Source organism: Prionailurus bengalensis, chromosome D3, assembly GCF_016509475.1.
Source record: "Prionailurus bengalensis isolate Pbe53 chromosome D3, Fcat_Pben_1.1_paternal_pri, whole genome shotgun sequence".
Lineage (NCBI taxonomy): Eukaryota > Metazoa > Chordata > Mammalia > Carnivora > Felidae > Prionailurus > Prionailurus bengalensis.
This window is the reverse complement of record NC_057356.1, coordinates 9,939,799-9,965,399: the sequence shown is the minus strand read 5'-3', so window position 1 is coordinate 9,965,399 and position 25,601 is coordinate 9,939,799. Positions and strand designations below refer to the sequence as shown.

The 25,601-nt window shown below is 42.4% G+C and overlaps 1 protein-coding gene across 5 annotated transcripts in view; it reads left to right on the top strand.

The window, feature by feature from the left end:
* HECTD4 (HECT domain E3 ubiquitin protein ligase 4) overlaps window positions 1-25,601 on the top strand; it is a 193,138-nt gene that overhangs the window by 104,030 nt on the left and 63,507 nt on the right. For 2 of the 5 annotated variants that reach the window (XM_043557645.1, XM_043557644.1), the window contains exons 14-34: window positions 513-583; window positions 1,460-1,565; window positions 2,146-2,266; window positions 2,975-3,103; window positions 5,030-5,154; window positions 6,624-6,777; window positions 7,294-7,394; window positions 9,030-9,228; window positions 11,312-11,458; window positions 12,569-12,673; window positions 13,777-13,940; window positions 14,509-14,742; window positions 15,720-15,912; window positions 16,444-16,548; window positions 17,048-17,136; window positions 17,516-17,691; window positions 19,813-19,948; window positions 20,060-20,201; window positions 20,302-20,468; window positions 23,412-23,558; window positions 24,172-24,356. In XM_043557645.1, the coding sequence (XP_043413580.1) occupies window positions 513-583; window positions 1,460-1,565; window positions 2,146-2,266; window positions 2,975-3,103; window positions 5,030-5,154; window positions 6,624-6,777; window positions 7,294-7,394; window positions 9,030-9,228; window positions 11,312-11,458; window positions 12,569-12,673; window positions 13,777-13,940; window positions 14,509-14,742; window positions 15,720-15,912; window positions 16,444-16,548; window positions 17,048-17,136; window positions 17,516-17,691; window positions 19,813-19,948; window positions 20,060-20,201; window positions 20,302-20,468; window positions 23,412-23,558; window positions 24,172-24,356 (2,996 nt within the window). The remainder of the gene's footprint in view (window positions 1-512; window positions 584-1,459; window positions 1,566-2,145; window positions 2,267-2,974; window positions 3,104-5,029; window positions 5,155-6,623; window positions 6,778-7,293; window positions 7,395-9,029; window positions 9,229-11,311; window positions 11,459-12,568; window positions 12,674-13,776; window positions 13,941-14,508; window positions 14,743-15,719; window positions 15,913-16,443; window positions 16,549-17,047; window positions 17,137-17,515; window positions 17,692-19,812; window positions 19,949-20,059; window positions 20,202-20,301; window positions 20,469-23,411; window positions 23,559-24,171; window positions 24,357-25,601) is intronic. The other 3 variants (XM_043557648.1, XM_043557646.1, XM_043557647.1) reach the window with 3 other exon arrangements.

The following is a 25,601-nucleotide window of genomic DNA, read 5'->3' as shown; positions in this document are numbered from 1 at the left end:
ATGGTGATGGCTTCATGGGTATACCCATATGTCAAAACTTGTCATATTGTACACTTGAAAAATGTTCACTTTATTGTGTGGAAACCTCGCAGAAAAAAATAAAATTCTGGCACCACTTGTGATGCTCCTCTTGCCCATTTGAAAAGCTGAGATTTAGAAATCCCACTTCCCAAATGTGCTTTTGGGCACAGTCTGCTAATATCTACCTGGCCCGGCTACACTGACTTTTTTACAGCTCAGTTCTCTCTTACCAGTTGCATATCCAGCCTCAGACAAGTTCTCATTCTGGAAACTCGCAGGAGGAGAGGGAGCCTGTTGGTTGCTGATCAGGGAGGTGAATGGACTGTATCATGATGTTGAATTTAGGTTCAGCCACTTTGTTAGTCATGAAACTTCCCTCAGAGTTTCATGTAATCACTGGCATCTTTAATATAAGTGCAAATTAAAATATTTAGAGTTTGGATTTTCTAGAATATTTGTTGAAAAGCTTTTTGACTTTTCTGTCATTTCAGCTCTGGCTTAAATATCTTGTACCCAGGTGAAACCGAAATCAATAACTTACTTAAGCTGGTCTTAACGGAAGGTGAGAATTATCCCTGACTTCTCCTGGAACAGCCATCCCTTTTTTTGTCCGCGAGGAACCAACTGGATTATTATGATAATAGACCTTTCTTGTTTGTTAGTATTTGTTAGTAGTTTTTTTTTTTTCAAAGTTCACTTTTGAGAGAGAGACAGAATGCGAACAGGGGCAGGGGGCAGAGAGAGGGAGACCCAGAATCTGAAGCAGGCTCCAGGCTCTGAGCTGTCAGCACAGAGCCTGATGTGGGACTCGAACCCACAAATTGTGAGATCATGACCTGAGCCAAAGTTGGATGCTTAATCGACTGAGCCACCTAGGCGCCCCGTGTTAATTTTTTTTTTTTAATGTATCTGCACGTACACCAGTGCTTCAACTAGATTGAGAGGAGAAACCCTGTTCTGTGTATCTTCAAGCTTTATCAACCTTTTTCTATCCATGCCACTTAGCAGAAGGTGCCTGATAGTAGAGGTTTAATGTGCATTACAGATAATGACTTCTTAGGGGTTGCCAAGTCCGTTTGTTTCCTCCATACATTAAAACCCAACTTTTAAAGTTAGATCGAACAACTACAGCAAAGCTCACCCTGTCAGAGACACTCTGTGTTGATAAGCAGCGTGAATTTAAGGAATTAGAAATCCCACTTCATATGTCAGTCACTGTGTGACATATGAAGAGGCAAACTACAGCTAGATAAGGATGTGCTGGTTGAAAGAAGTCTGCTTGGTTGTGAGGTTGTTTTTGCTGCTGCTCTTTGTGAGAGTACGTGTGCCTGGCGCCCCCACGTCGTCAACAGTGTGCTCCTTTGAAAACTTGTTTTAATAGCCTCAGTTTCCTAAGTGTAATCACCAGGGTCGTTCACGGAGCTCTGTTCTGTGTCAGGAGAGAGAAACAGCGGCCTGTCCCAGCTGCGGGATGTGATCTTAACCAATTTAGCTGAACAGCTTCAAAACAACCGATTTGGCAGCGAGGAGGATGAGCATTACAGGTGACCCCAGTCATGCTGTTGACTGATAGCCTTCTCTTTGTGTTTTTCTCAGTAACTAATTTACATTAAATGCGTTTGAGCAATGTAAGTCTCCTATAATATCTAATATGATAATTAGCATGTTAAGTTGAAATCACGGATCAATCAAAAGATCATATATCCCACACTTGCCCTAAAAGGCGATGATAGCATTTTTCAGTTTTCTCAGCAAAGTACTCAGTGGAAAGAATGGATGGAACTTATTTAAAGATCTTGGTGAAGGGTGCCACCCAACTCAGTGGGCTGCGGGAGAGGGCCAGGGTGAGGGTGTGGGTGAGAGCTGGGAAGGGGAGGAAGGTGTTGGTTTTCTTTGCCGTTTACAAAAGTACTCAGACTAGGTCCTTGGTTACCATTTTGTTTCTTAAGTTGGATTTAGATAGTACACCTAGTTGTTAGCATTGTTGCTGAGGAAGGTGATATACTTACAGAGCCACTGAATTTTGTATCTCCTGTTTGTCATCTCATTCCAATTGTGTAAAGTTTATCCTTTTATTATTAAACCATACGTATCTTATTGTTACATTTTTCCTGCATGTTAAAGACTAAATGATGAACTTTTACACTACATTCTGAAGATTGTTGTACGGGAATCCTGTATCTTAATCACCAAGTGCCAAACTGTCTCTAAAGAGGATTTTCAAAAACTCCTTTCGACTGTGCCTGTAAGTAAAAATGTGTTTAATGAAGCCAAATGGTATCAAGTGTCCCTGTTTTCATGTTACTGTATTGAGGGGTGTGTGTGTGTGTGTGTGTGTGTGCGCGCGCGCGCGTGTGTATGTGTGTATACACACTCATGTAACGCACTCTCCAAGGCAGTCTTAATTAACGGAGTCAGTGGGTGACTGTGTTTGTCCTGGAAATACAGAACCAAACAAACCCACTTGGATCGCTTTCTCTAAGATTTTATTCCTCTTGCTTTTAAATGTCTTGATGCAGTGAATTGTTTGACTGAATTTGGATGTTTTCGTTTTGTTTACATAGTGAGGATTGTCCTCCCTGTTAATTGTTAATGTGGTATCGTTTTCTAAAACGTCACCGTTCCCCCAGAGACTAGAAAGAACCTAGAGATTCTTCCAAGGTTCTGGTGGACTCTCTTCTAGTGGAAATTCATGAGAGGGGGAGAGGGTGGGAGAAATTCAAGTAAGTATCTGAGTGACTAGTGCGAATTAGGCAGCAGAAGGCAGAAAGGTAAATGTGTCAAATGACATATCAAAAGTCATGTGGAAATAAGTCACCTGAGAAACTAACCTGGTCTGTTTTCTGTACTTTCTCTTCTGCTTCCCTTGTCCAACCCTTATAAACATGAGGATTACATGAAGCCTTTTTGCTGTAAGGTGTAGATCATTTAAATGCCCTTATTTGTATTAAAGGCTGCATCCTCCTGCCTGCGCTATCTGATGGCAGTTCAGAACCACCTTCTCAGTAACACTATTTTGATTAAACCCGATGAGAACGAGGACAGTGACAGCTCCTTGCAGGGAGAGACATTGAAGGTACAGGTAAACACCAAGCTTTCTTCTAACGATGCTTTCTACCCAGTGTGTAAAGTGCAGCTCAGCTGGCTAACTCTGTGTATTACGATGTCACATTTCACCATGTGGCTATATTGTTGTGAGAGGTAATATTAGGTCACTCATCTCATAGGTTCTTATGTCCTTGCACAGTGGTTACCATATTTGTGACACTCTCGTAACGTGTCTCCATGTGCTCGTGTCACTCTTCTGTCACTCTTCTTGTGCCTTGTTTATTTCATCCTTTTTTAAAGGACTATAAAGTATTGCGCTTACAAGTGATCTCATACACATCTGAAATCTATGTATATAGAGATAAAATAATCTAACATTTGAAATAATTTTGACTTTGTGGCTGGTTTATTACATTCTCTCCATTCAAATAACTTGAAAAGGTGGTAATTTTCTCACAACCTTTCTATTGAATAATTTCTAAACCTACGGTTCATTTCATTCTCTGTAATTATTTTTAAGTTAGCTTCTATGTAAACTCAATAATTTGTTCCCACATGGCAATTTATAGCAATCCAAAGATTTTTTTTTATAGCAGTGGTGGTTATAATTTTGACAGATGCTGGAGGCTGTTGCTTGCATTGTTGTTTAGAATTTCTTCTTTGTGAGAGAATTAGAGAAATCAATAAGAACTTGGTTCTTCTTTAAAGTGTTGACTGAAACACACTGAGAAATTTACCGAGGAAGCGATAGAGATAAAAGCCATTATGCTTCGCCCTTTTCTTACTGCTTTATGCGCTGATACTCTAAAACCCATACACTTGTTAATTCTTGAGTTGATCTCACTGTATAATCAGTTTTTAAATAGGCCAAAATGCAGGAATTAATCATTTAAATTGCTGATACTGTTGATTAACTTCTCTTGCCTTAGTTTCTCAGTGAAAAAGGACACTAAGTCTCCCTTGCAAGGTTCTGTGAGGCTCAGAGGAGGAGGCATGCTCACCGCATGCACTGTGCGGCCACAGGGGGCGCCGTCAGCACATGGCAGCTGATGGGATCCGTGGGACTTAAACCATGGTTTAGCCTGTCAGTTCAGAATTCCTTTTCTCTTCATGATAAAAACATCTTAATAATTGCAAAGAAGGCCCCAGAAAAGTCCCAACAATGGAAGCAAGTGTTTTCTATTTGAAAGGCTAAATTCTGTAAATTCTTTAATTAATCCACGGAGAGAAATACTCTTGGTAAAGGCAGAAGAGGGAGAGTTATCCAGTATCTCTGGGAAAAATTAAAAACCCAGATTTCACCTAGAAGGTTAGATTGGTTGTATTTTTTCTTAACAGAAAATAATTGTAAGCTAAACACTTGTGTGATTTTAACGAGTGCTTTTTAACACACGATTTAGTATTTGTATGCCCACGAACTCTCTAATAGTTAATTTTAATGTTCGATAGCCTGTAACTGCCTGCTACTTCAATTGAATTTTTAACTTGCCTGTTTTCAAGTGTGATGGTTTACAACATTAAGTAAAAAGGTCACTTGTACTGTTTCAGAATGTTGTGTTTTTGTCTCATTTTATTCACCGCCTCTACATGCGCCTTTTACTGTTCTGTTTTTCTCTTTAGCTACCCTCATACCACCCAAGGCAATCTTCCACCTGGACAGTTTCTGGGCTGGCCACCGGGAGCTCTCCTGTGCTGGAGGGGATGGGAGAAATGCCTTTTCTCCCAGGGACTCGGTGTGCTCCCCGTGAAATACTGCGTATTTCTGTCAGCACTCCAGACCTTAGCCTCCCAAATCAAATTGCTACTTGCCATCCTAGCGGAACTTCCTGCTTTGGGCTGATTCTGGCCACCTCATTATTTCGTTTGGAAATGCATCATTAAATACATCATTTCGTGTTGTCGTTGTGAGTGTGTGTTCATCCCAAAGCCTAAAAATAATATTGTGATATTTTCTACCTAGGAGCTAAAGGTCAGTATTTTGGCTCTTGCCACCCAAATCCTGACTGGATGTGATGAAGTGTTGGAAATGCTACAGCAGGTCACAACTGCCCTCATAAATAGTGACCTAGCTGACCGTGAGCAGAGGTGAGGAAATGGGTCGTGAGCTGTGGCCTGCTGCCCTTCAGGAAGCAGAATTGCTTATGAAAGCAAAATCTCTTAGAACATCAAATGTTCATTTAATATAGAGGGATTTTTGTGAGACTAGGTTGAAACGGCAACTGTTTACAATGCCAAGTGCAATCGAACTCTTTAATGGTGCTTTTAGGTGAGACTGGGCCGCCAGCCAGAGTCTGAGGGGGCGTCGAGGCTCTGGTGCACAGCCTCCCCGCCGACATTCGGGTCTGCCACCATCATCGCCCCCAAACTGGCCTTTCCTTCCATCATCTAGCTCAGCAGCACATGCGCTTGGTGTCCTCGTGATAAGTACTTTAGACAGGCAGGTGACTTAGTGACACAGAAGATTAACTGCCGTGTGAAAGAGGACGCTGACATAATGTCTTAAAATTTTACTGTAATTTTACTTCTTTAAGTATAGGAGTGACCTCTGTAGAGGGTAATCTTCTCTCTCCCAGTAATAAAGCTCTTTCTTAGCCCTCCCCATGAAAATTTCTGCTAATGGTTTGCCATTGCATCTGTGTGTGATAATGATTTTAATGTTAGAGATGCTGATCCAAAACAACCCCGCAGTGTAATTTTTCCTCTGGTAACCCTGTCTGTCCCCATGTCCCTTGTTTCCTGCCCATTCCCAGAGAGTAGGTGGCCACATTGGAACTGGGGGCAGTATAACCCAGATAGGCATTGCACGAGGGCTTGTTAAGTCCTATGGGGCCCATCGCTGGGGCTTGTGGTACAGATTTGGCCTCCCCACCTGCCCCCCGCCTGCCAGGGAGGAGAGATAGTCTGAGAGCCTGGGAGATGGGAGGTCTGTTTCTTGTTCCAACCCCAGTACCCTAAGTAGCCTCAGAGAATTTCTATAACCCACGTCTTTCTTTGGGTGAGTCACATACCTTAATTCTTCTGGCAGAGGATTGGGATATTAAGAATGTGATTTTAGGTAATCATTTTACAATATATACATCTATCAAATAATTGTTACACACCTGAAATTTATACACTGTTCTGTCTCAATAAAATGGGGGGATGTGATTTTAAAGACAAAAGAAAAACCTGTGTTGTAGCTAGTTACTTCCTCTCTGTCAGAGACTGCATACAGCACAGCGATCTAAAGTTCCAGTGCCAAGGGAACTCTGCCTGTGGTAACTACCTAGAGTAGCCGTCTGCGTGTTAGAACCCACTGATAAAGTGCTTCCGAGGTGCTGTGATACGCACCGTGTCAACTCAGGTTGACGGTGAAATCTCTTACTTGGTTTCTGTTCTCTCCCTCTCCCTCAGTGGTAGAAGGTGGGAGATTTGTGGACCGAACTGCCGTAGCTAGAAGTGCTTAAGCAGTTCAAGGAAATGCAGTTTAAGAGAATTTGTCAGATAAAGAGGACGGTTGCTTCTTCACGTGATTAGGAATTGCTTAAGCCATTGTTTTCTTGAACTTTTTGTAGGTTAAAAGGCTTGGAACAAGTTACTAAGGCTACTATGCTTGGTCACCTTCTTCCAGTGTTACTGACTTCCCTGATGCATCCAAATTTACAGACTCTGACCATGGCCGATGCCCTGATGCCTCAGCTGGTCCAGTTGGTACTCTATACCAGTCAGGTACGGTCCCTGGTGTGCCAAAGTGAGCTGCTCTTCGGCCCGCCCACCTCTCACGTTGCGGCTGTGTGCATTTATTGAAGGCAGAGTAAACATGGCCATGTCTTTCAGAAGTCAAGGGAAACAATAGTGGAATGAAGGAAAACATAGTAAAAAAGAAACCGAAATATTAAGGGGAAACGTTTTGTTTGACTAAATTACTTACTGCGATCTTCTAGCAAGTGTTGATCGCTGGTCAGCTGTGAAAATGCTAATCTGCAATGCTACGGAGATCCTACCATTGTATTCAGCCTCCTGAGGCCTTGCGGGCTATCGGTGACTGATAGAAAGAATATGTGCCATGACAGCATTAAATAAAATGATGTTAAGTGGTCTAAGTCGCAAAGCATTTCTTCGTGAAGGAGGACAGGCTAGGATTGCAAAAAGATGACTTAAGTGAGAATTCTAAATTTGGCTGTAGTACCATCCAGATAACTGACAGTAAGCACTTTAAGACATGATGATGGTTTTGTGTTTCAGACGGCTTTGCTGCTTAAAACCCAGTGTCCAGTTTTTGCCGAGGTGGGCTGTTCCCCATGTGGTGCATCAGACCAGAAGGGCAGGCTGTTCCCCGATCAGAGGTGAAAGATGCTGCTTCCTTGCTGGAACCCCTGCCTTGTTTTCTTCTGGTGAAAGCCTCGTTCTCCTTTTACGACACTGAATTCTAGCAAGGATTCTATAACTGGGAAAAGAGACTTTAGGGTCACGTTTTCCAGATAATTCTAGAATTGCTTTATAGATTTATAGGATCAGGTGAGAATAAATTCCCCACAGATCAAGAGATTAAAGATTGACAGGCTCTCCTATACCAACGATGGTGATGTAAAATACTATGACTTTGGCAAATAGGTTGACAGTTTCTTAAAAAGTTAAGTGTATACCTGCCACATGACCTAGCTATTCCACCTCTAGGTATTTACACAAGAAAAAGGAAAGCATAGCTTCTTACAAAGACTTGTATATGAAGGTTCATAACAGCCTTACTTGGAGGAGCCCAACATAAGAAACAACCCTAAGGTCTATCAACGGGGGAAGGGATAAATGAGTTGCAGAGTATTAGAATATTCCTACGACGGAATCCTACCCAGCAATAAAAGTGAATGAATGGTTGATACATGCGACAATAGGAACGACTTTCAGAATCCTTATGCTGCGCAAAAGAAGCCAGATCCCCTCAAAAAGAACATGCTATATGATTCCCTAGATAGGAAACTATAGAAGATGTAAACTCATTTCTAGTGATAGAAAGCAAAAAATGATTGCCTGGATTACCAAGCGAAGGAAGGAAACTTCACTAGTATATACCTATGTCCAAACTTACCAAGTTGTACACTTTAAATATGGGCAGTTGATTACGTGTCAGTTACATCTATCAGAGCAGTCTTCAACAATGCCAATCAGAAAGGGGCGACTTTGCAGGTTTCTCTAGAAGAGCGTAGTATCCAATGCAGCTTTGCGTAGTGATGCAACTTTGCCCCCATGCTGTCCAGGATCATCAGCCATAGCCACACGCTGTTCATGATGACTTGTGGTGTCGCTCATGTGATCAAGAAACTGAATCTTAAGTTGTTTTCAGTTCAGATTCTGTCTACCTGGCCACACTTGACTCCGTGGCCACCACATTGCTAGTGCAGAGCTGAAAGAAGAGTGTTAATTTCACAAAAGCCAAGTATAGGTCTTAGGAGTTTGTATACCACAGCCTTGGGCTGCAAAGCCCCCGAGGGTTTAATTACAGTAGACAAGAGGACTTTAAAGGCATTCTTCTTTAGCAAAAATTAAAGTAAAAAGTCAGGTAGACTCATGGAGTTTTCAACAATTGACATTTAGATATCAACAAAAGAAACCTTGATAGGATACTAATCCTGTGGGATTTGGAAAGTGACCAATCTTAAGGGTCCTTTATAGCATCTTTTTTTTTTTTTTAGTAACTTGAGAGTTGGTGAGGTCCTCTCCTGGGCTCCCCTCCTTGAAAAGAGAGGGGGGAAATGCAAGTATCTTCTCTAGCGACAACAACAAAAGAGCCTTAAACATAGGAGCTTTTACAGTGCTTCTGATCGCCACTGATACCTAGCATTTAAAAGCTCTGAGGTTGTCAGACTGCATGATGTGGAAAAGGAAAGCGACATTTCTTAACCTTTTGTATTTTACCATGTGTACCTCTTCTTTTTCCTCTCCCCGCTGCTAAGCTAAATCACTTTCTCTGTGTCTGGTTTTAGGATGCTGGAAGAGAAGGAAGAGCCAGGCTTTCTCACTGGTTTAAAGATTCCTGCTCCATGGGCTGCTGGAAAGACCGTGGAAACCGTCCACCCTGTCAGAGACAACTATAAATTTAAAGAAACTGTCCACATCCCAGGAGCTCGCTGCTTGTACCTTAGATTTGATAGTAGATGTTCTTCACAGTATGACTATGACAAAGTAAGCAAGACTGGCTTAGTATTGGTTCCACCGCCAATAGGCTGGTTTCTTAGATGCTTCTTATTTTTCTTTGCTTCTGGTCACCATTCCCGACTTATTTCTGTCTGCAGATGTCTCTTTGGAAAACTTTAAGATACGCCTTGAAGGGTAGTGGTTGGGGAAATAACCAGCATGTCTGTGTTCGAAGAACAGTGTTTTCACAACATGTTGAAAGTGCACTTTCGTAAGCTTTTCAGAGTTTAGATCTGAGAGTCAAAGGAAGTTTGCCTTTGCCTATTGCTTACCTATTGCCTTCCTCCGGTGCTCGGAATTCCTGTGGACAGGTGATTTGCATTCGTCTAGAAAGATCGTACTGCCCGATTCTGGAGCTTCTCACGTATTCTTTGGGAGAAGATGGCCTTTTAGAAGAGTTTCAGATGTGCTAGGATCTGTTTTCTTTTTATTATTTGTTCTTTGTTGTCAGTACCTCAGGGCCCACATAGATTTTGAGGAAGAGTAGTTTCTGACGTGTAGTGGCTTGATAATTTTAAGTGGAAGGAAACATTTGAGGGGTTGAAGTGTTTTCTTCTGTTTATGTTGTTGTGTTGCAAACCATCATGTTGAACTTCTGAGGAAAGAGGAATGTGACTGTGACGTGTAACCTCCTAAAAGAACAACTGAAGGATTATCTACTAGCTTTGTACATACGCAGGACTATTTTTATGTAGTTGTATGTAGATTGTTAGCTCCTCTGTAGAGTGTTAGGGTGAAAGGTCTTAAGTCCTTCCGGGGGAGATTTTTAGGTTAAATAATAAAGGACTTCTTAACTGTATGTACTCTGAGGTGGTGAAACCCATCACTGAGCAAATGATAGGGTCCCCTTCCCCCTTATCTTTTAGGATAGTGAAAACTGTCAGGTGTCGGGAGGGGCTTAAGATTCAATCGTCTCCAAAACTCAGGTTAGCTAGAAGCAGGAGAATTTAGAAAATGGTCTTTCATGGGCCTTTCAAAAAAGAAACGTCTTGCCATCAGCCTGCCCCACTTCGTGGCTCCTGACATCAGCTACCCCCATTTCCTAGATTCAACTGATAGGACTATTGAAAATAGAAATGGAGAGGTTGCCATATCAGTCGGTGTCATTTTGTTTCTCCTTTAAAACCAGTGATTTGCATCCTCTGACCTACGCTAACCAACACCTGCGGTAGACGTTTAGCGTTAAATGTGGAGGCACAGGGAGACTTCCTACACAGATAAAAGGAACATTTACTTTTCCAGTGGTCCCTGGTTGGTATCAGCAAAAGGTCCAAAAGGGTAAGAAAGCACAACATGATAAGTGTCAGGGGCTAAAAATGTAGCCTCTAGATCCAAACCGAGCTCTCCTGTGCCTTCAGAGGTGGTCAGAGTGCACATGAGAAGACAGGAGTTGGAGTTTACGGAAACCAGAGCTTCATTCTTCCCGCGGAAGTATTTGAATGCCAAGGGACCTCTAAATATCTCTCCTGCGTATTAGAAAGTTGGTTAATTGCATATACATGAATAACCTTTATTGCGGAAAAGTACTGATCCATGAAAACTGACCCAAGAAGCAGCAGCACCTTTTCTGGCCTAAATTTATGTCATTTTCTTTTTACCCCATTAAGCAACATTCAAAGGATGTATGGCTTATTTTCAATTTGTTGCGTTTTTAAAAATCCTCATTCATTGAGTTTTTGGGTTTTGTGTTGTTTTTTGTTTTTTTGCCTTTATTTTGTTGTGTTAGATATAACCGTCTTTCCATCTGTATTTGCTCACTTTATTAATTTGGGGGAGGACTTCAGGGGACAAACTGTACCAGTTATTAATGAGTTATACGTCATTACTTAGCATTAAAATAACTACTTAACAATATGTGTAATAGCTGAGTAGACCTATGTTAATGTGAGGTCCCCAGGCAGTTAAATTGTGGTAATACCTGTTGCATCCAAACTAGTATCAGTTATACCTTAAAAAATCAGGGAATATTCTACTGTAATGACATCAGTGCCTGGTTATGAATGTATTTTTAAACAAACATTTTTTTGCAGCCTTTTTATTTGTAGATGTTGTTTTTGTTTTTCTTTTACAGTCTAACAGTATATTTTCTGTTTTGAAGTTGGTGATATATGCGGGGCCTAACACAAACAGTAGGAAGGTTGCTGAGTATGGAGGCAACACACTGGGATATGGCAGCCGTAGTGTCTTAGGAACTGGCTGGCCCAAAGACTTGGTGAAGGTATGGTATCCAGTCAGATTCACTTCCTCGAAAAGAAAACTGAACTCCCGTTCCTTCCAGGCCCGAGTATTAACTCTAATTCCAGGGGGGGGAAAGGTCTGTGGGTGCTTTTGTTGAGCTGGATGGAGCCATCTTGCCAGGTCTGTAAACTCACTGCCTCATTCAGAATGACCCTCCTTGTAGGGCATTGTCAGACCCCTGTCGGCTCCAGAACTGGCATCCGTTCCCCAGGTTACTCCAGGGACTGAGGTGCCCATGGCATTTCCTTCCCTGTCCATTAGATGAAGGCCTGCTAGTTCTTTCAGCTTGCTTGTCTGCACTCTCCTGTGATGGGCACCCTAGGTTATAAGTGTGGAATCCGTGTTTTCGAATGAATTTGGGCCTTTGGAGCAACAGTAATGATCCTTCTCAGATGGATGAGATTCCAGTCATGCTTTGTAATCTGGGCCCTGGAACTACAACAGATCTACCTAGGCTATGAATATGAACTGAAATGCCCACTAAAACCTGAAAACCTCTCCAAAGTCTGTTCTGGAAGCTTGTATCTCGTGCGCGTTACCTACCCTCTTTAATTCAGCGGTAGATAGCAAGTTATGTCCAGGGGTGTAGTTGGGATGCATCCAAATGTGCATTGGCACGACACTTTTAATCATTCTCTCATTTCCTATGTTTTGTTCATTACTCGTGGTGTTGGTTCCGCAATACAGAGCAAGGTCTCGCAGCACTCTGTTCTTCAAGATCCAGGCTGTTTGCCTGCCTTCCCGGCACAAGTGAGGTGGTGGGGAGGGGGGAGGGCAGAAAGAATAGAAGTCTGAGGAATCGATTGAAATTATGGTCAAGATTTAATCTATACTCCAATCCTGCTATTGGGTGATCGTGGCCCATTTCCCAGATGCCTCGTCCCCAGACTACCCGGTCAGGAGAGACCCCCGGAAGGCTGGTGTCCAGGGGAGAGAGGGGATGGAGTTTGAGTCAAACATGCGATTGAGAAAAGGAGTGAATTATTGCTGTGGCCCTTTTGAAAGTAAATCTCTGAAATTCATTGCTCTCTTGAAAATCATGTGTCTTTTTTTTTTTTTAAAGTGTATTTTCCCCCCCTTAAATTTTAAGGTGGAAGGAGATACAGTCACCTTCTCCTTTGAAATGAGAAGTGGCCGTGAACACAACACTCCCGATAAAGCTATGTGGGGCTTTGCTTGCACAGTTCGCGCTCAGGTACTGGAACCTAACCACCGCTGTGGGCATAATGTACTTTCTCCTGTGTGCCTTGCTTACAGATGTCATATTTGCCCCGGAGACCGGGCAAAATATGAGCTACTGTTTCATCCATCTCTTCCATTTGGCAGTAGTAGACTACTTTCATAAGTAGTAGTTTTGTGGACTGAAACTAGCTGTGACCTAAAATCCGTTTAGCGGCACAGAAAGAACCCACTGCTAGGGGCTCCATCTTCAAAGCCTGGAGAGGTAATCTGCCTCTAGCATCTTTCCATAGGTGAAGAAGACTCGAACACCTAATAGAAGTAAGCATTGGGATTCCGGGTTTTTAGAGTGCTAGGATCAGATTTTCATTCTATTCTCAAAGGCTCCGTCTCTGCTTAATTGGGTATGTTATACTCTGTATATGGTCCATTGAAACCCTGTGTGCAGGTTCAGTCTACTCCTTTTAGTGCCAAATAGTTACTTCCCTCCCCGTGAATCTATGTGAATTCTTTTCCCAGCCGGAAAAAAAATGAGTGGTAGGAGTTCTACTAGCCCCTTGAGTTGCTTGATTTGTAAAACCTATTTTAGACTTGGAGATTGCTTAAGTTTCACCAAGCTAACACACTCTAGAGCGGAAGTACCTGCTAGAATGGAAGCTCCGTGAGGGCAGGAATCTTTGTTCTCTGCTGTATTGCAAGGGCCTAGAACAATGACTGGTACACAGTAGGTACTCAAATATTTGTTGAATGAACTCAGTATGAGAATTGACAACGTCTTGGTTCGAGCACAGGATGGAAGTGACCCAACGAAGTAGTGATTTATACCTGGATAGGCACAGCAGAGAGGAATCGACCCAAAGAATCTTGCACGTGATTTGTGCTCTCTCTAATATGGAGTCTTATCAGCTCTTCTCTCTCCAGAATTGTGTTCAGCCTTCACTCTGTGCCACCATCTTTCTGCTCATGGTGTTGGGTGCTGTGCCTGTGTCCCATAGCCATAATACTCGACGCTGCTCTGTGAGCCCCTGTGGTTGGGGACCCGTGCAGCGCGGTGCACACAGGTCAAAGTGCTCCGCCGTGCACGCTGACCAGTGTGGTCTGCCCCTGTCTGCGTTGCAGGAGTCGTCGGAGGATGTGTCCGGAGGCCTGCCCTTTCTGGTAGACCTGGCTCTAGGTCTGTCCGTGTTAGCTTGCTCCATGTTGAGAATCCTGTACAATGGACCAGAAATCACCAAAGAAGAGGAAGCCTGTCAGGAACTATTGCGGTCCAAACTTTTACAAAGGTAAAAGGCTCAGATAGGGCTAGTTTTGCTCACAAAGGCGGAAGAACTTCATATGGCAAACTACTTTGAGTCGGTTTCCCAGCTCATTGTGCATATTGCCTGACAATCCCGAGGGTGTCATTGTCGTTAAGAAAGAAGATGAAAAGTGCCTTTTGGCCCTTACTTTACGAAATTTGAAATTACAGCCTTGAACTGCAGAAGCTTTTCTCCAACCCAAATAGTGCATAATTAAATTAAAGGATCCCCTAAAGGATGAGTACATGAGTGATAAAGCAAACATATAAAAACGTTTATTCTAGAATCTAGGCGGCGGGCATATGGGTGTTAACCTTGGAATGCTTTCAACTTTGCTATATATACTTAAAAGTTTTCATAATAAAATGTTGGGGAGAAGGTAAATTCCCAAAGATGTGATTTCATGTAATGCTCATTTTCCTTAGCTTCTGGGGAAGGCTTGATGAATACCTAACATATAATGTGATCCTTCAGATGTTTGGTATATCTGCAAACTTTAAGTAGCTCTTTTTAGATGGAAGAGGAGTGAAGATCCTCTTTTCTGTCTGTTCAGGTGCCAGTGGCAGGTGGAGGCCAATGGCGTGATCTCGCCTGCCCTTACTCCAAGCCCATCTCCACTGCCACTGACCATCGAAGAAGACAGAGAATTCACCTACCCCTCTGACGTCCTTGTGCCTCCTGTTGGAAACTACTTTGACCTGCCCCGGATCAGGCTGCCTCCAGGAATCATGATAAAGCTCAGGGAAATTTCTGGGCGTGCTAGACCTCAATTCAGACCAAGTATAAAGTATGTTGCTAAACGGTGCTCTGCTTTTCCCATTGGAAAAAAAAAAACTGTTTAGACAATGGAAGGTGGGGGGGGGGGTGGTAAATTTTTTATAGTCTAGCAAGTGAGCCTTTAATTGTGCATTTACTTATGAATGCTAACCATTCATACTCTGGGAAGTACCCCCAGGTGGTATCCCAGGTCCTCAGGTCTCAAGGTGTAGGCCTCCAGCTAACACTGTCTGAGCGCTTGTTAGTTCTGGGGCCCCATCTCATACCTAGTGGATCAGAACCTCTGAGGATGGGGCCCAGTAATCGATGTTTTGACCAGTTTTCCATAAGATTCTGAGGCATGAGAAGCTTTGACAAGTTCTAGGTTTTTCCATGGTGGTTTGACCGTCTACTCCTAGTCCTCAACTTGGGTTTCCTTAGTCCAGAGAGATGGTGAGGGATCTTTGATGTAGAACATGAAGTTGTGCAGTTGCAAACGTCTTTGTAGTATTCTTGCTTCAAGTCTGGTGGCCTCTGCCCTGTCTTCTGAGACACGATTGCCCATTTCAGGGAGAAAGATTTTAAGAATAGTTGAAATTTAAAAAGAAAGAGACAGAAGTACCATTCATTTTCAGCCCAGCATCCAAATATCACAAGCTGTAATGGTGCATAAATGGTGCTAAAGATCTTTTTTTTTTTTAATCCTTAGACCTATTGCAGCTTTAATATGATTCTGACACAAAATATACAAATTATAGAAAATGAAGTCTCTTTAATTTTGATTTTCATTTTATCAGCTGAAGTCAGTTTTGTCAGTTAAACAGTATATTACTGCCAACTTGATATGAAAGCCATCATAATGTTGTGCCTCTTTATTGTAATAAAGAAGGTGTGGTTTAATGTATTTAATATATTTAAATCAAAGCCTACACCCTCCAACCGATTGAATATGGGATTGGTAATTTGAGAGCATGGCATATACTTGACTCATTTCCTTTGTAATCACAGAGAAGTAATTCAGCCCGATGTGATGGAGGAAATGGTGGTCTCCTGTGTTATTAAGCACTTGAATTTGGTCGATGCACTGCAGTCCCTAATAAATTTCCAGTATCAAGAAGAACATGCTGAGGAATATGACTTACTGTGTAAAATTATGGGAGAGACCTTCAAGAAACTCAATGCCATGGAGAGACAGCTGCAGGTAAGTGAAGGCGAAAAGCACTTAGATTTCTCCTACAACTGTTGGAAATAATTTCTTTCCTGGAAATGTAATGAAGTTTTTAAAAAAATTGTTCTTAATGTTTGTTTATTTTTGAGAGAGAGAGAGAGAATCCAAAGCAGGCTTGGAGCTGTCAACACGGAACCTGACACAGAGCTTGAGCTCAGGAGCCATGAAATTGTGACTGGAGCCAAAGTCAGACGCTTAAGTGACTGAGCCACCCAGGTGCCCCTGTAATGAAGTTCTAAAAGGGACCTGAGGGGCATGTGGGTGGCTCCGTTGGTTAAGCACCTGATTCTTATTCTCCCTCTCAGGTCTTGATCTCAGGGCTGTGAGTTGAGGCCCCACATTGGGCTCCATGCTGGGCATAAAGCCTACTTCAAAAAAAAAAAAAAAAAAAAAGTGACCTGAAGTTTTGAAACATTAGGACTAAGATTTCCAAATTTGCAGATAGCACTTGTTTTTGTTTTGTACCTATTCTCGCATTGTTTTATTTTTTAATGTACCTATTAGAGTGTTGCAGAATTGGAACAGAAATGGCAAAGTGAGGTTGATGACGCCATGCAGGGGAAGCTGGAGAACAACATGCCCTTCTTCTATGATTACCATTTTAATGAGGTGAGCAAGTTTGTAGGCTTGATCACTGGGGCTTTGGTATTTACAGTGCAAAGGTATATATCATGTATGTGTAGAGACCAAATAATGATTCTTGTCAAGATGTCGCACACACCAAAATGTATCCATTCTTGACAGAGATTAAATAAGATCGATTAGATCAACATATCAATGATACAAATAATAAATTATTCATTAGGCTGTTCTTAACTGATTGATAGTTTTATCAGGAAGTTACCAGCATTGTCAAATTTTGCTTCTAAGCCTTCAAAAACAAAAGGCAGTTATAGGTACTGGAGAAGTCCCCAGAAAGTAGTCAGTGCCATCTGTAATCATTAAAATATCAAATAATTACTTATAAATGTGCTCTGGCGTACAAATATGGACCAGAGGTGGTGGGCTCCCCCCCGCCCTGAAATTCTCTGTTCCTTTTAACATGAACGGTAAAACTCAGTTTTTGCAGATCCTGCCTACCATCTTTTCTTGATTTTTCCTTCTTTAGAACAAAATGAAAGAACTAGAACTTCTGTGTTCAATGAAGGAAGTCTCCTTTGATGGAAATGATCTTGAAAACATGGTCCTATCACTGAGGTTAGTGATGTTAATAACTACACAAAGCTAATTTACTACTGTGATGCTTACACTGTGATGACGTATACTCTTAGGAGATACTTTTTAAAAATCTGATGCATTCACTGAATATTTGAGTTGGAACTCAGTTTGTAAACATGGAAATTTTTAGCTTAGCCTTCAGAAGTCAGCATAGGTGCATCTGAAACTGGGCAAAGGGAGCTGACACTGGTCCGTTGACAAGGCTGCTCCTTTCTGATAGGGAAGGGGGGAAGGGGAGCCATATTTCTCAGCTTTCTTTGGCTTGGTCTCCCCCTATCTTCTCGTATCCTTATAATTATGAAACTTGGGTTTCGGTGAAGCTGAGAACGACTAAATGCACATTAGCCTTTCCTTCCAGGGAGAAGTTCCTACAAGAAGTGAATTCTCTTACTCAGAAACCGTCGCACCCACTGGCTAAAACGAAGACGTTAGTCAAGAGTTTGATGAACCGAGCCGAGCTGCTGTTACATGTCACCATTGCGGCCCAGTCCGGCCTCACAAGAAGCATCTCGGGGACCCCTGCAGAAACTCCGGGTACAAAGCCAGCCCTGCACGGGCTCTCTGCACTAGCCCGTTTGTAGAAAATACACACCAGCTCCTTAAAGAGAAATCACTCTTGTGTTCTCATAGGAAGGAGAAAAAGAAATTTCAGCATTTTTTTTATTCTACCTTTTACTTTCCGATGAGAAATTCATGTGGTGGCTTGTGAGTCCGTCTGAGCGTCAGGTGTGCCTCCTCACCTGCCTTACTCGGTGTTTCTTGGGAGCATCTTGGGAGCCCAGTAACGTGGATTTTTAGTTTTGGGCTTGTCGCTTTCATAGTAATGTGCATAATTAGTCAACATTATGAATCTTGTAATGCATCACATTTTCCTCTTAAAGCCGAGTTTATATTGCACATTTAGTCATTATGTGGAACCTTCTAACATCAGTTTCACTATTTTTTTTTTCCTGGTCACGTTTTAATTGTTAGCCTGAAAGGACATTCCTCAGGAAAATCAATGAGTCTTCTTTCTTAAGCCTGATCCCCAGCACTGGGCATAGCCTATAATGACCAGTGTTACTACTTCCTTTTTTTTTTTTTTTTTAATTTTTTTTTTTTTTTAATGTTTCTTTATTTTTGAGAGAGACAGAGACAGAATGTGAGTGGGTTAGGGACAGAGAGAGAGGGAGGCACAGAATCCGAAGCAGGCGCCAGGCTCCAAGCTGTCAGCACAGAGCCCGATGTGGGGCCCGAACCTATGAGCTGTGAGATCATGACCTGAGCCATAGTTGGACGCTCAACCGACTGAGCCACCCAGGCACCCCGACAAGTGTTATTTCCTACCTTGAGAGAGAGGATGAATAAACAGGAGACTCTGTTATCTAACCCGATGGACCCTGCCAAGCAAGCAAACTGTTTTCATCCCAGCTGATGAGCCCAGGGCTCCCCTCGCATGGGAGAGAAGTCCAGGGTGACTCAGGTTTCTGACCCCCTAGTGAAAGGGTACTGTTGGCTGAGAACATCCAGGGACGTGTACCAGGGTGTGCAGTGTGATCACATACTGAGACGGTGTGCTGACCACGTCCGTAGTCACACTGAGCTTTGGTTAATTCAAGGTCCTATAGAAAGACTTAACCACCCAGTAAGGCTGATGATGCTTTCCAAGAGGTTCTTTCCATCAGAGATCATGAACCAATAGTTTGCTGAGCAATAACATCTTCAAAAACTATTTTTTAAGACTGAAGCTGTCTAACCATTCTTTTTTAAATAATTTTTTAACGTTTTATTTATTTGGGGGGGTGGGTGGAGAGGGAGAGAGAATGAGTGGGGGAAGGGCAGAGAGAGAGGGAGACAGAATCTGCATCAGGCTCCAGGCTCTGGACTGTCAGCACAGAGCCTGAGATGGGGCTCGAACTCATGAACCATGTGATCATGACCTGAGCCGAAGTCAGACACTTACCTGACTGAGCCATCCAGGTGTCCCTAACCATTCTTAAGACCAATTCAAAATAACCTTGACTTTTTTTTTTTTCTTAGATGATCTTAATATGTAGTTTTGTCATCTTCCATTAAATATTCTTTTATAATACAACTAGTTTCCTGGATAGCGTTAAGGAGTATATTTTAGAGGAAGGGCCAGTCGGATTCTAGCTCAAGTGTGATGTTTACTCGCACCAACTATGATCAAAGCCAAGGTACTACCAAATGTCAGTAAATCAACTGAATAAATCTGGGATTAAAGGGGGAACAAAGGCTGTCTCTGAAAAAAAACAAACAAACAGTATTTGGATTTATTTCAGTTAATAAATTTTTTATTCTAGAAATTACTGTCTCTGTCCTCTCTGCCTTTTCTAGAACGCTTATATGAAGGTGAACATTGAGAGTTTATGAAATTAAATGAATCTTTCAGCCTTTTTTTTGAAACCCAATTTAATAAGAAAGATTCTAGTTTTTCACACTAAAATGTCTTTTTAACCCTAATATCTTGATTTTTAAAGAATGGGCCTAAAAGTCACCAGTGTGCAATGCTGGCTGGATTAGAACCTCCTAGAGAATCCTGAAGTCTCCTAGAAAGCAAAGAGTATCTTTCTTAGACTGATAGCGTAGCTGTTGTTGCTGTCCTTACAAATCGGATAGCAGATACGCCAACCTTTTTATTGCTTTCTGTTTCAGCTTGTAAATCAGCTTCAGAAACAAAGGTGATATCTCATGCTGTGCGGCAGCCTGTTTTTCTTCGCAGCATGTCGGCTCCTTCTGACCTGGAAATGATTGGTAATGAAGATTTGGAATTTACTCGAGCAAATCAGAGGTAAATGACTAATGGCCAAGGTTGGATTCCCACGTGAGCTGAAGACAGTCATCAAAACACGCTCCCTGAATTTCTGGTTTTGTGATCTAGCGCTGTTTTGCTTTCCCATAGGCGGCGCCATGTGACCAGCCACCGCAGCAGCTCCTTCACACTCCTGCAGTCACTGGCCATCGAGGACAGCAGGGACAAGCCCACCTACAGTGTCCTGCTGGGGCAGCTGTTTGCTTTCATCGGCACCAACCCTGACCAAGCTGTATGTCCATTTTGCTGAATACAGAGGAATACCACCTAATGGCATGGGGGCCTGTGGCAGTCAGCAAGAGTCAGGTGGACTTCCTTCTCGTGCGTTTCAGGTGTCCAGCAGCAGCTTTCTTTTGGCTGCACAGACGAGGTGGCGGAGGGGAAATACTCGCAAGCAGGCCCTAGTGCACATGCGGGAATTGCTGACGGCTGCTGTGCGCGTCGGGGGTGTGACGCACCTCGTGGGTCCAGTGACGATGGTCCTTCAGGGAGGACCCAGGTCAGTTGTTTCTATTAGTTCATACCATCCTGTCTGGAGTGTGCAAGAGGCATTCCAAAGATTATTCATGAGGCCATATTTTAGACGGGTATTTGCTAACGTTTTCCCCTAAAACAATATCTTTATTTTTATTTTTGTGAAAGTATTCCACAATTTTTTTTAACAATTGCAGCATGTGTAACAAAGTAAAAGTCCCTTTATTCCCCCTCTCCTAAATTCCACCCTGTTAACTAAGAGCTTGTTGTATCAACTACACACACATAAATGGCTGTTTCTCCTTGTACACAGAAGTATGTATGTGTGTGATTTTTTTTCCCCTTAATTCAGATTATATTATACTACAATAGAACACTGCCATGAGAATTGTTTTGCTCATATATGTTGGATATATCTCTTTTCATGTCATTACTTCAAGATCTGCTTTATAGTTAAAAAAATTTTTTTTAATGTTTATTTTTTAAGGGGGGGGGGAGGGGCAGAGAATGGGAGGCACAGAATCCGAAGCAGGCTTCAGGCTCCGAGCCGTCAGCACAGAGCCTGACATGGGGCTTGAGCTCACGAACTGTGAGATCATGACCTGAGACAAAGTCCGATGCTTAACCAACTGAGCCACCCAGGCACCCAACTTTATAGTTTCTTTTTAAAGTTTGTTTTGAGAGAGAGAAAGCACCTGCATGAGTGGGGAGGGGCAGAAAGAGAGAGAGAATCCCAAGAAGACTGCACTGTCAGCGCAGAGCCCAACATGGGGCTCGGTCCCACAAACCGTGAGATGCATGACCTGAGCCAAAATCCAGAGTCAGATGCTTAACTAGCTGAGCCACCCAGGCACCCCTGCTTTATCATTTTTAAGAACTTCATGGACCTCTGTTACATGGATGGCTATGTCTTATTTAACTCATCCCCTTCTGGTGGACACATGGTTCATTTTCTCTTACTCTCCTTCATTTTTTCTGTTTTATTTTTGCATTAATAGCAGTGATGTAGTAACATTCTTACACCTATATTTTTGTGTACTTTTGTGCTTATTTTACTGGATCAATTTCTTTTAAAATTTGTTTTTTAATGTTTATTTTTGAGAGAGAGAGCACATGCCAATGGGGGAAGGGTAGAGAGAGGGGAGACACAGTATCCGAAGCAGGCTCCAGGCTCTGAGTTGTCAGCACAGAGCCCGATGCAGGGCTCGATGTCACAAACCTCGAGATCGTGACCTGAGCCACCCAGGCGCCCCTTGGCGAAATTAATTTCTAAAAACCTAGTCGTAGATAAGAACTTTGAGGAACATTTTGTATTTGTGAGGAGTTTTTCTATACTGTTCCCTACTGGGCTTCAAAGATCTTCAGATAGAAATAGAAAAGGCATTTGTCTACAGGTCCTAGAGTAGATGCTTGGGGCTGCTTGTGTCTCCTGACAGCTCTTTGAGGAGTTCTGGCCAATAAGCAGGGGTCAGTGGCTGGAGCAAAATATGTTAACTAGCAAGAGCTCGCATGAATATCTTGAGAAATTTCTGTGTCCATCAGGAGAGGCCAAGTTATTCTTTGGAAGCAAAACCCTCCCAAATCTCCGTGTTTACAAAACAAAACTTCAGTGCTTGCTCATGTCCAGCGCAGGTGCGCCCCAGCCCATGATACTCCCAGGAGCCCAGTAGAGGAGGCGACCGCTGTCTCAAAAGCTGTCCGTCCCCTTGTTAGAGCTCTGGCTTATTGGCCAGGCTGGTCACATGCTCATCCAACCAAAGGGAAGCCACAAGGCACAGTGAGTAGCACTGGCTACCACAACTTACTTCCAGAATAATTTTTCTTATCCATTTTTTTTAACGTTTATTTTTGAGACAGAGACAGAGCATGAATGGGGGAGGGTCAGAGAGGGAGACACAGAATCTGAAACAGGCTCCAGGCTCTGAGCTGTCAGCGCAGAGCCCGACGTGGGGCTCGAACCCACGGACCGCGAGATCATGACCTGAGCCGAAGTCGGCCGCTTAACCGACTGAGCCACCCTGGTGCCCCATCCAGAATAATTTCTCCACAACCCTGGCAGCATTATTCCTTTTTCCATCAATTGTTAATGTCATAGGTCAAACATTTGAAAAAATGCAGAAAATCCCAAAGTGTAAAGTAGAAAATCACCTGTAAATCCAGCATCTCAAGATAAAACCTGGTAACACTCTAGTGTATTTGTTCTGTCTTTATTCTAACCATAGATTCCTCCTGTAATGTCTCTAGTGGCTGTGTAGCCACTGCATCGTATTCCCGAACCTTTATTTATGGCTCAATCCCTACTTTTCAACCTTAGGTTTTATTTATTTTTGTTATTATAAACAGTATTCTATGGCCTATCTTTGTAGATGAATCCGGATAGTTCCAGTTTTCAACTAATATTAATTGCTGTAGAATCGCCCCCAGGTTGTGTTTTTACACTGGGAAAGTCTTAGTTCATATCAATTGGATTCTCATACTCTGCTAATAATCACAGTGTGAACTTGACAAGGACACTTAGCTAATCTATTTGGGCCTTGATTTTCTCATGAGTACAATTACGTTTACAGAATTCAGTGCTGCATAGGATATTGCAGGCCTGTTTCAAATGGCTTCATTATTAAATACGTTTGGGAAATGTTGGGTACCATTCTCTTGCTCTTAGAGTTATTGTGGACCTTAACCTTGTAAGGCTCCGAGTAGTCCTACAGTAGAGAACCCTGTTTGACTTGACTTAGCCTAGGATTCCCCAGACTTCTGTAGAGCATGGGCATTGTGTTTGAGGCAACTTAAGAAATGCTGCCTAACAGTCTTCTGTGGTCCTGCAGTCTGGGAAACACTGGTGGTCTCTAACATCCCTTCAGTTCGGGATTCACCTAGACACTCTTAGATTTCTCAGAACGTGCCTGCTCTTATGTTCACGGTCACTTGCCATGGCTCAGGAAGCCTGCACTTTGGTTCTGTTTCATAGAATTGAAGAATTAACCTGTGGTGGGATGGTCGAGCAGGTCCAGGAAGCCTTTGGCGAGACCATGACCTCTGTGGTTTCTCTGTGTGCTCGTTACCCTATCGCATGTGCAAATAGCATCGGACTCTTGTGTACCATACCTTACACCAGGTAAGCAAGGCTTTTTACTGTGGGTGAATTGCATTGCAGTGTAGTTGCTTAAATAAAAATACTTCTAAATTAAAAAATTCCCTGGGGTTTTTTTGCTTTGATTATCCAGTGACACTATCACTGTGATTAAATGAGTTTACCTCCTGACAGACACCTAGCGTTTCTATGTAAATTCCATATTATTGAATTCCTACATGATCAAAAGCGGCCAATAGGGATTATATCACATGGTCAAAAAGTAGAGGTTTGAAGGAAAGAAAAAGGCCTCTAGGAAATTATTTAATATGTTCAGCAAAAATTTTTTTACAAATGCACATTTATTTTCTCAGTACCCTTATGAAATCCCCTCGTGATAAAATATACAACTTTTTTTCTGTTATGGCAACCTTCTGTTTTTACTTGGCTATTCTATATGAACAAGCCAGAACTTGAAGTTTCTTATTTATGAAGGAAATCCTCACCGTAAAGAAGTACTTTTGTGTTTGGTTATATGTGGCGGTAAAGAATGATACTGGCATGTTTTCTGCCCCTTTGATAACCTGGATCTTAAGCGAGAGTTTCCTGAGGGTTGGTCAGTTATGTTTATTTCATGTACCCTTCCTGCCTGGCCCAGGAGTGAAGAGAAGTGCCTGGTTCGCAGTGGCCTTGTGCAGCTCATGGACCGACTGTGTAGCTTGAGCAGTCAGACGGAGTCCGGCTCCAGTGAGAAACAAACCAAGAAACAGAAGGTAGCCACCATGGCCTGGGCAGCGTTCCAGGTGCTTGCCAACCGCTGTGTTGAGTGGGAAAAAGAAGAAGGTAAGAAGCAGGATCCTGTTTTAGAATTCATTGATTTCTTCTGTTGATGTGTCTATTTAATTATGGGTTTAGTCAATTAATGATTTCAGGAGAGCCTCTTCGTCAGCATGGTTCTCTGGAAATTTATGGCTACGCTGACGTTCTGACGTTAAGTAATATCCTAGCCTAGAGGGCATTGTGCTAGATGAAATAAGCCAAACACAGAAAGACAAGTACTGAATGATCTTGCTTATATGTGAAATCTAAAAAAGCCAAACTCCTGTGGGGCGCCTGGGTGGCTCAGTCAGTTAAGCATCTGACTTCAGCTCAGGTCATGATCTCACATTCTGTGAGTTCGAGCCCCATGTCGGGCTCTGTGTTGACAGCTCAGAGCCTGGAGACTGCTTCAGATTCTGTGTCTCCCTCTCTCTACACCTGCCTGACTTGTACTCTGTGTCTCTGTCTCTCTCTCTCTCTCTCTCTCTCTCTCTCTCAAAAATAATAAACATTAAAAAAATTTTTTTAAGTAAAAAAAAAGCCAAACTCCTAGAAACCAGGAGTAGAATGGTGGCTGCTAAGAATTTTAGGAGGAGGGGGAAATGGGAAGATGTAGGTCAGAGGGTCAAACTTCCAGTTACAAAGTGAATAAGTTCTCCACACAACACACACACACACACACACACACAGGTAATTAGTGAGGTGGTGGATATATTAACTAGATTGCCGTAATCCTTTCAGAGTATATATACATATCTATATCTATAATCATGTAGACCTTCTAGAAAATGCACATTGAACCACCTAAATTGTATACGACTTGTATTTGTCAGTCATACCTCAGTAAAGCTGTGGCTGGGGAGGTGGGGGGATGGGGAATGATAATCACCTGAAAGAGTACAGTAAGCCAACAAATTGAAAAGATACCTCATTTCCTTTTTGTCAATTCTGCTAACAGTCTCCAAATAAATACTCTTATGAAATGGTTTAGTTGCATTTTCAAGTGCCATTTCCAAATTCTGTTTTTACCAATCTAGTTGAAAAAGTGAAGTTGAATATCCCGTAATATCCCAGGCCTGCGTATACAGCTTGTTGACTTCTCTATTTATTCATTCACTGTGCACTTTATTGTCGAGAGCCAGGCGTAAGATGAACAAGACTTTGACTGCTCTTACTCTTAAGAAATAGGGTGCAGTGGGGGAAATAGACCAATGAACAAATGATTACAGTGTGATCAGTGCCATATTTTAGGTGCATGTGAAGTGCAGA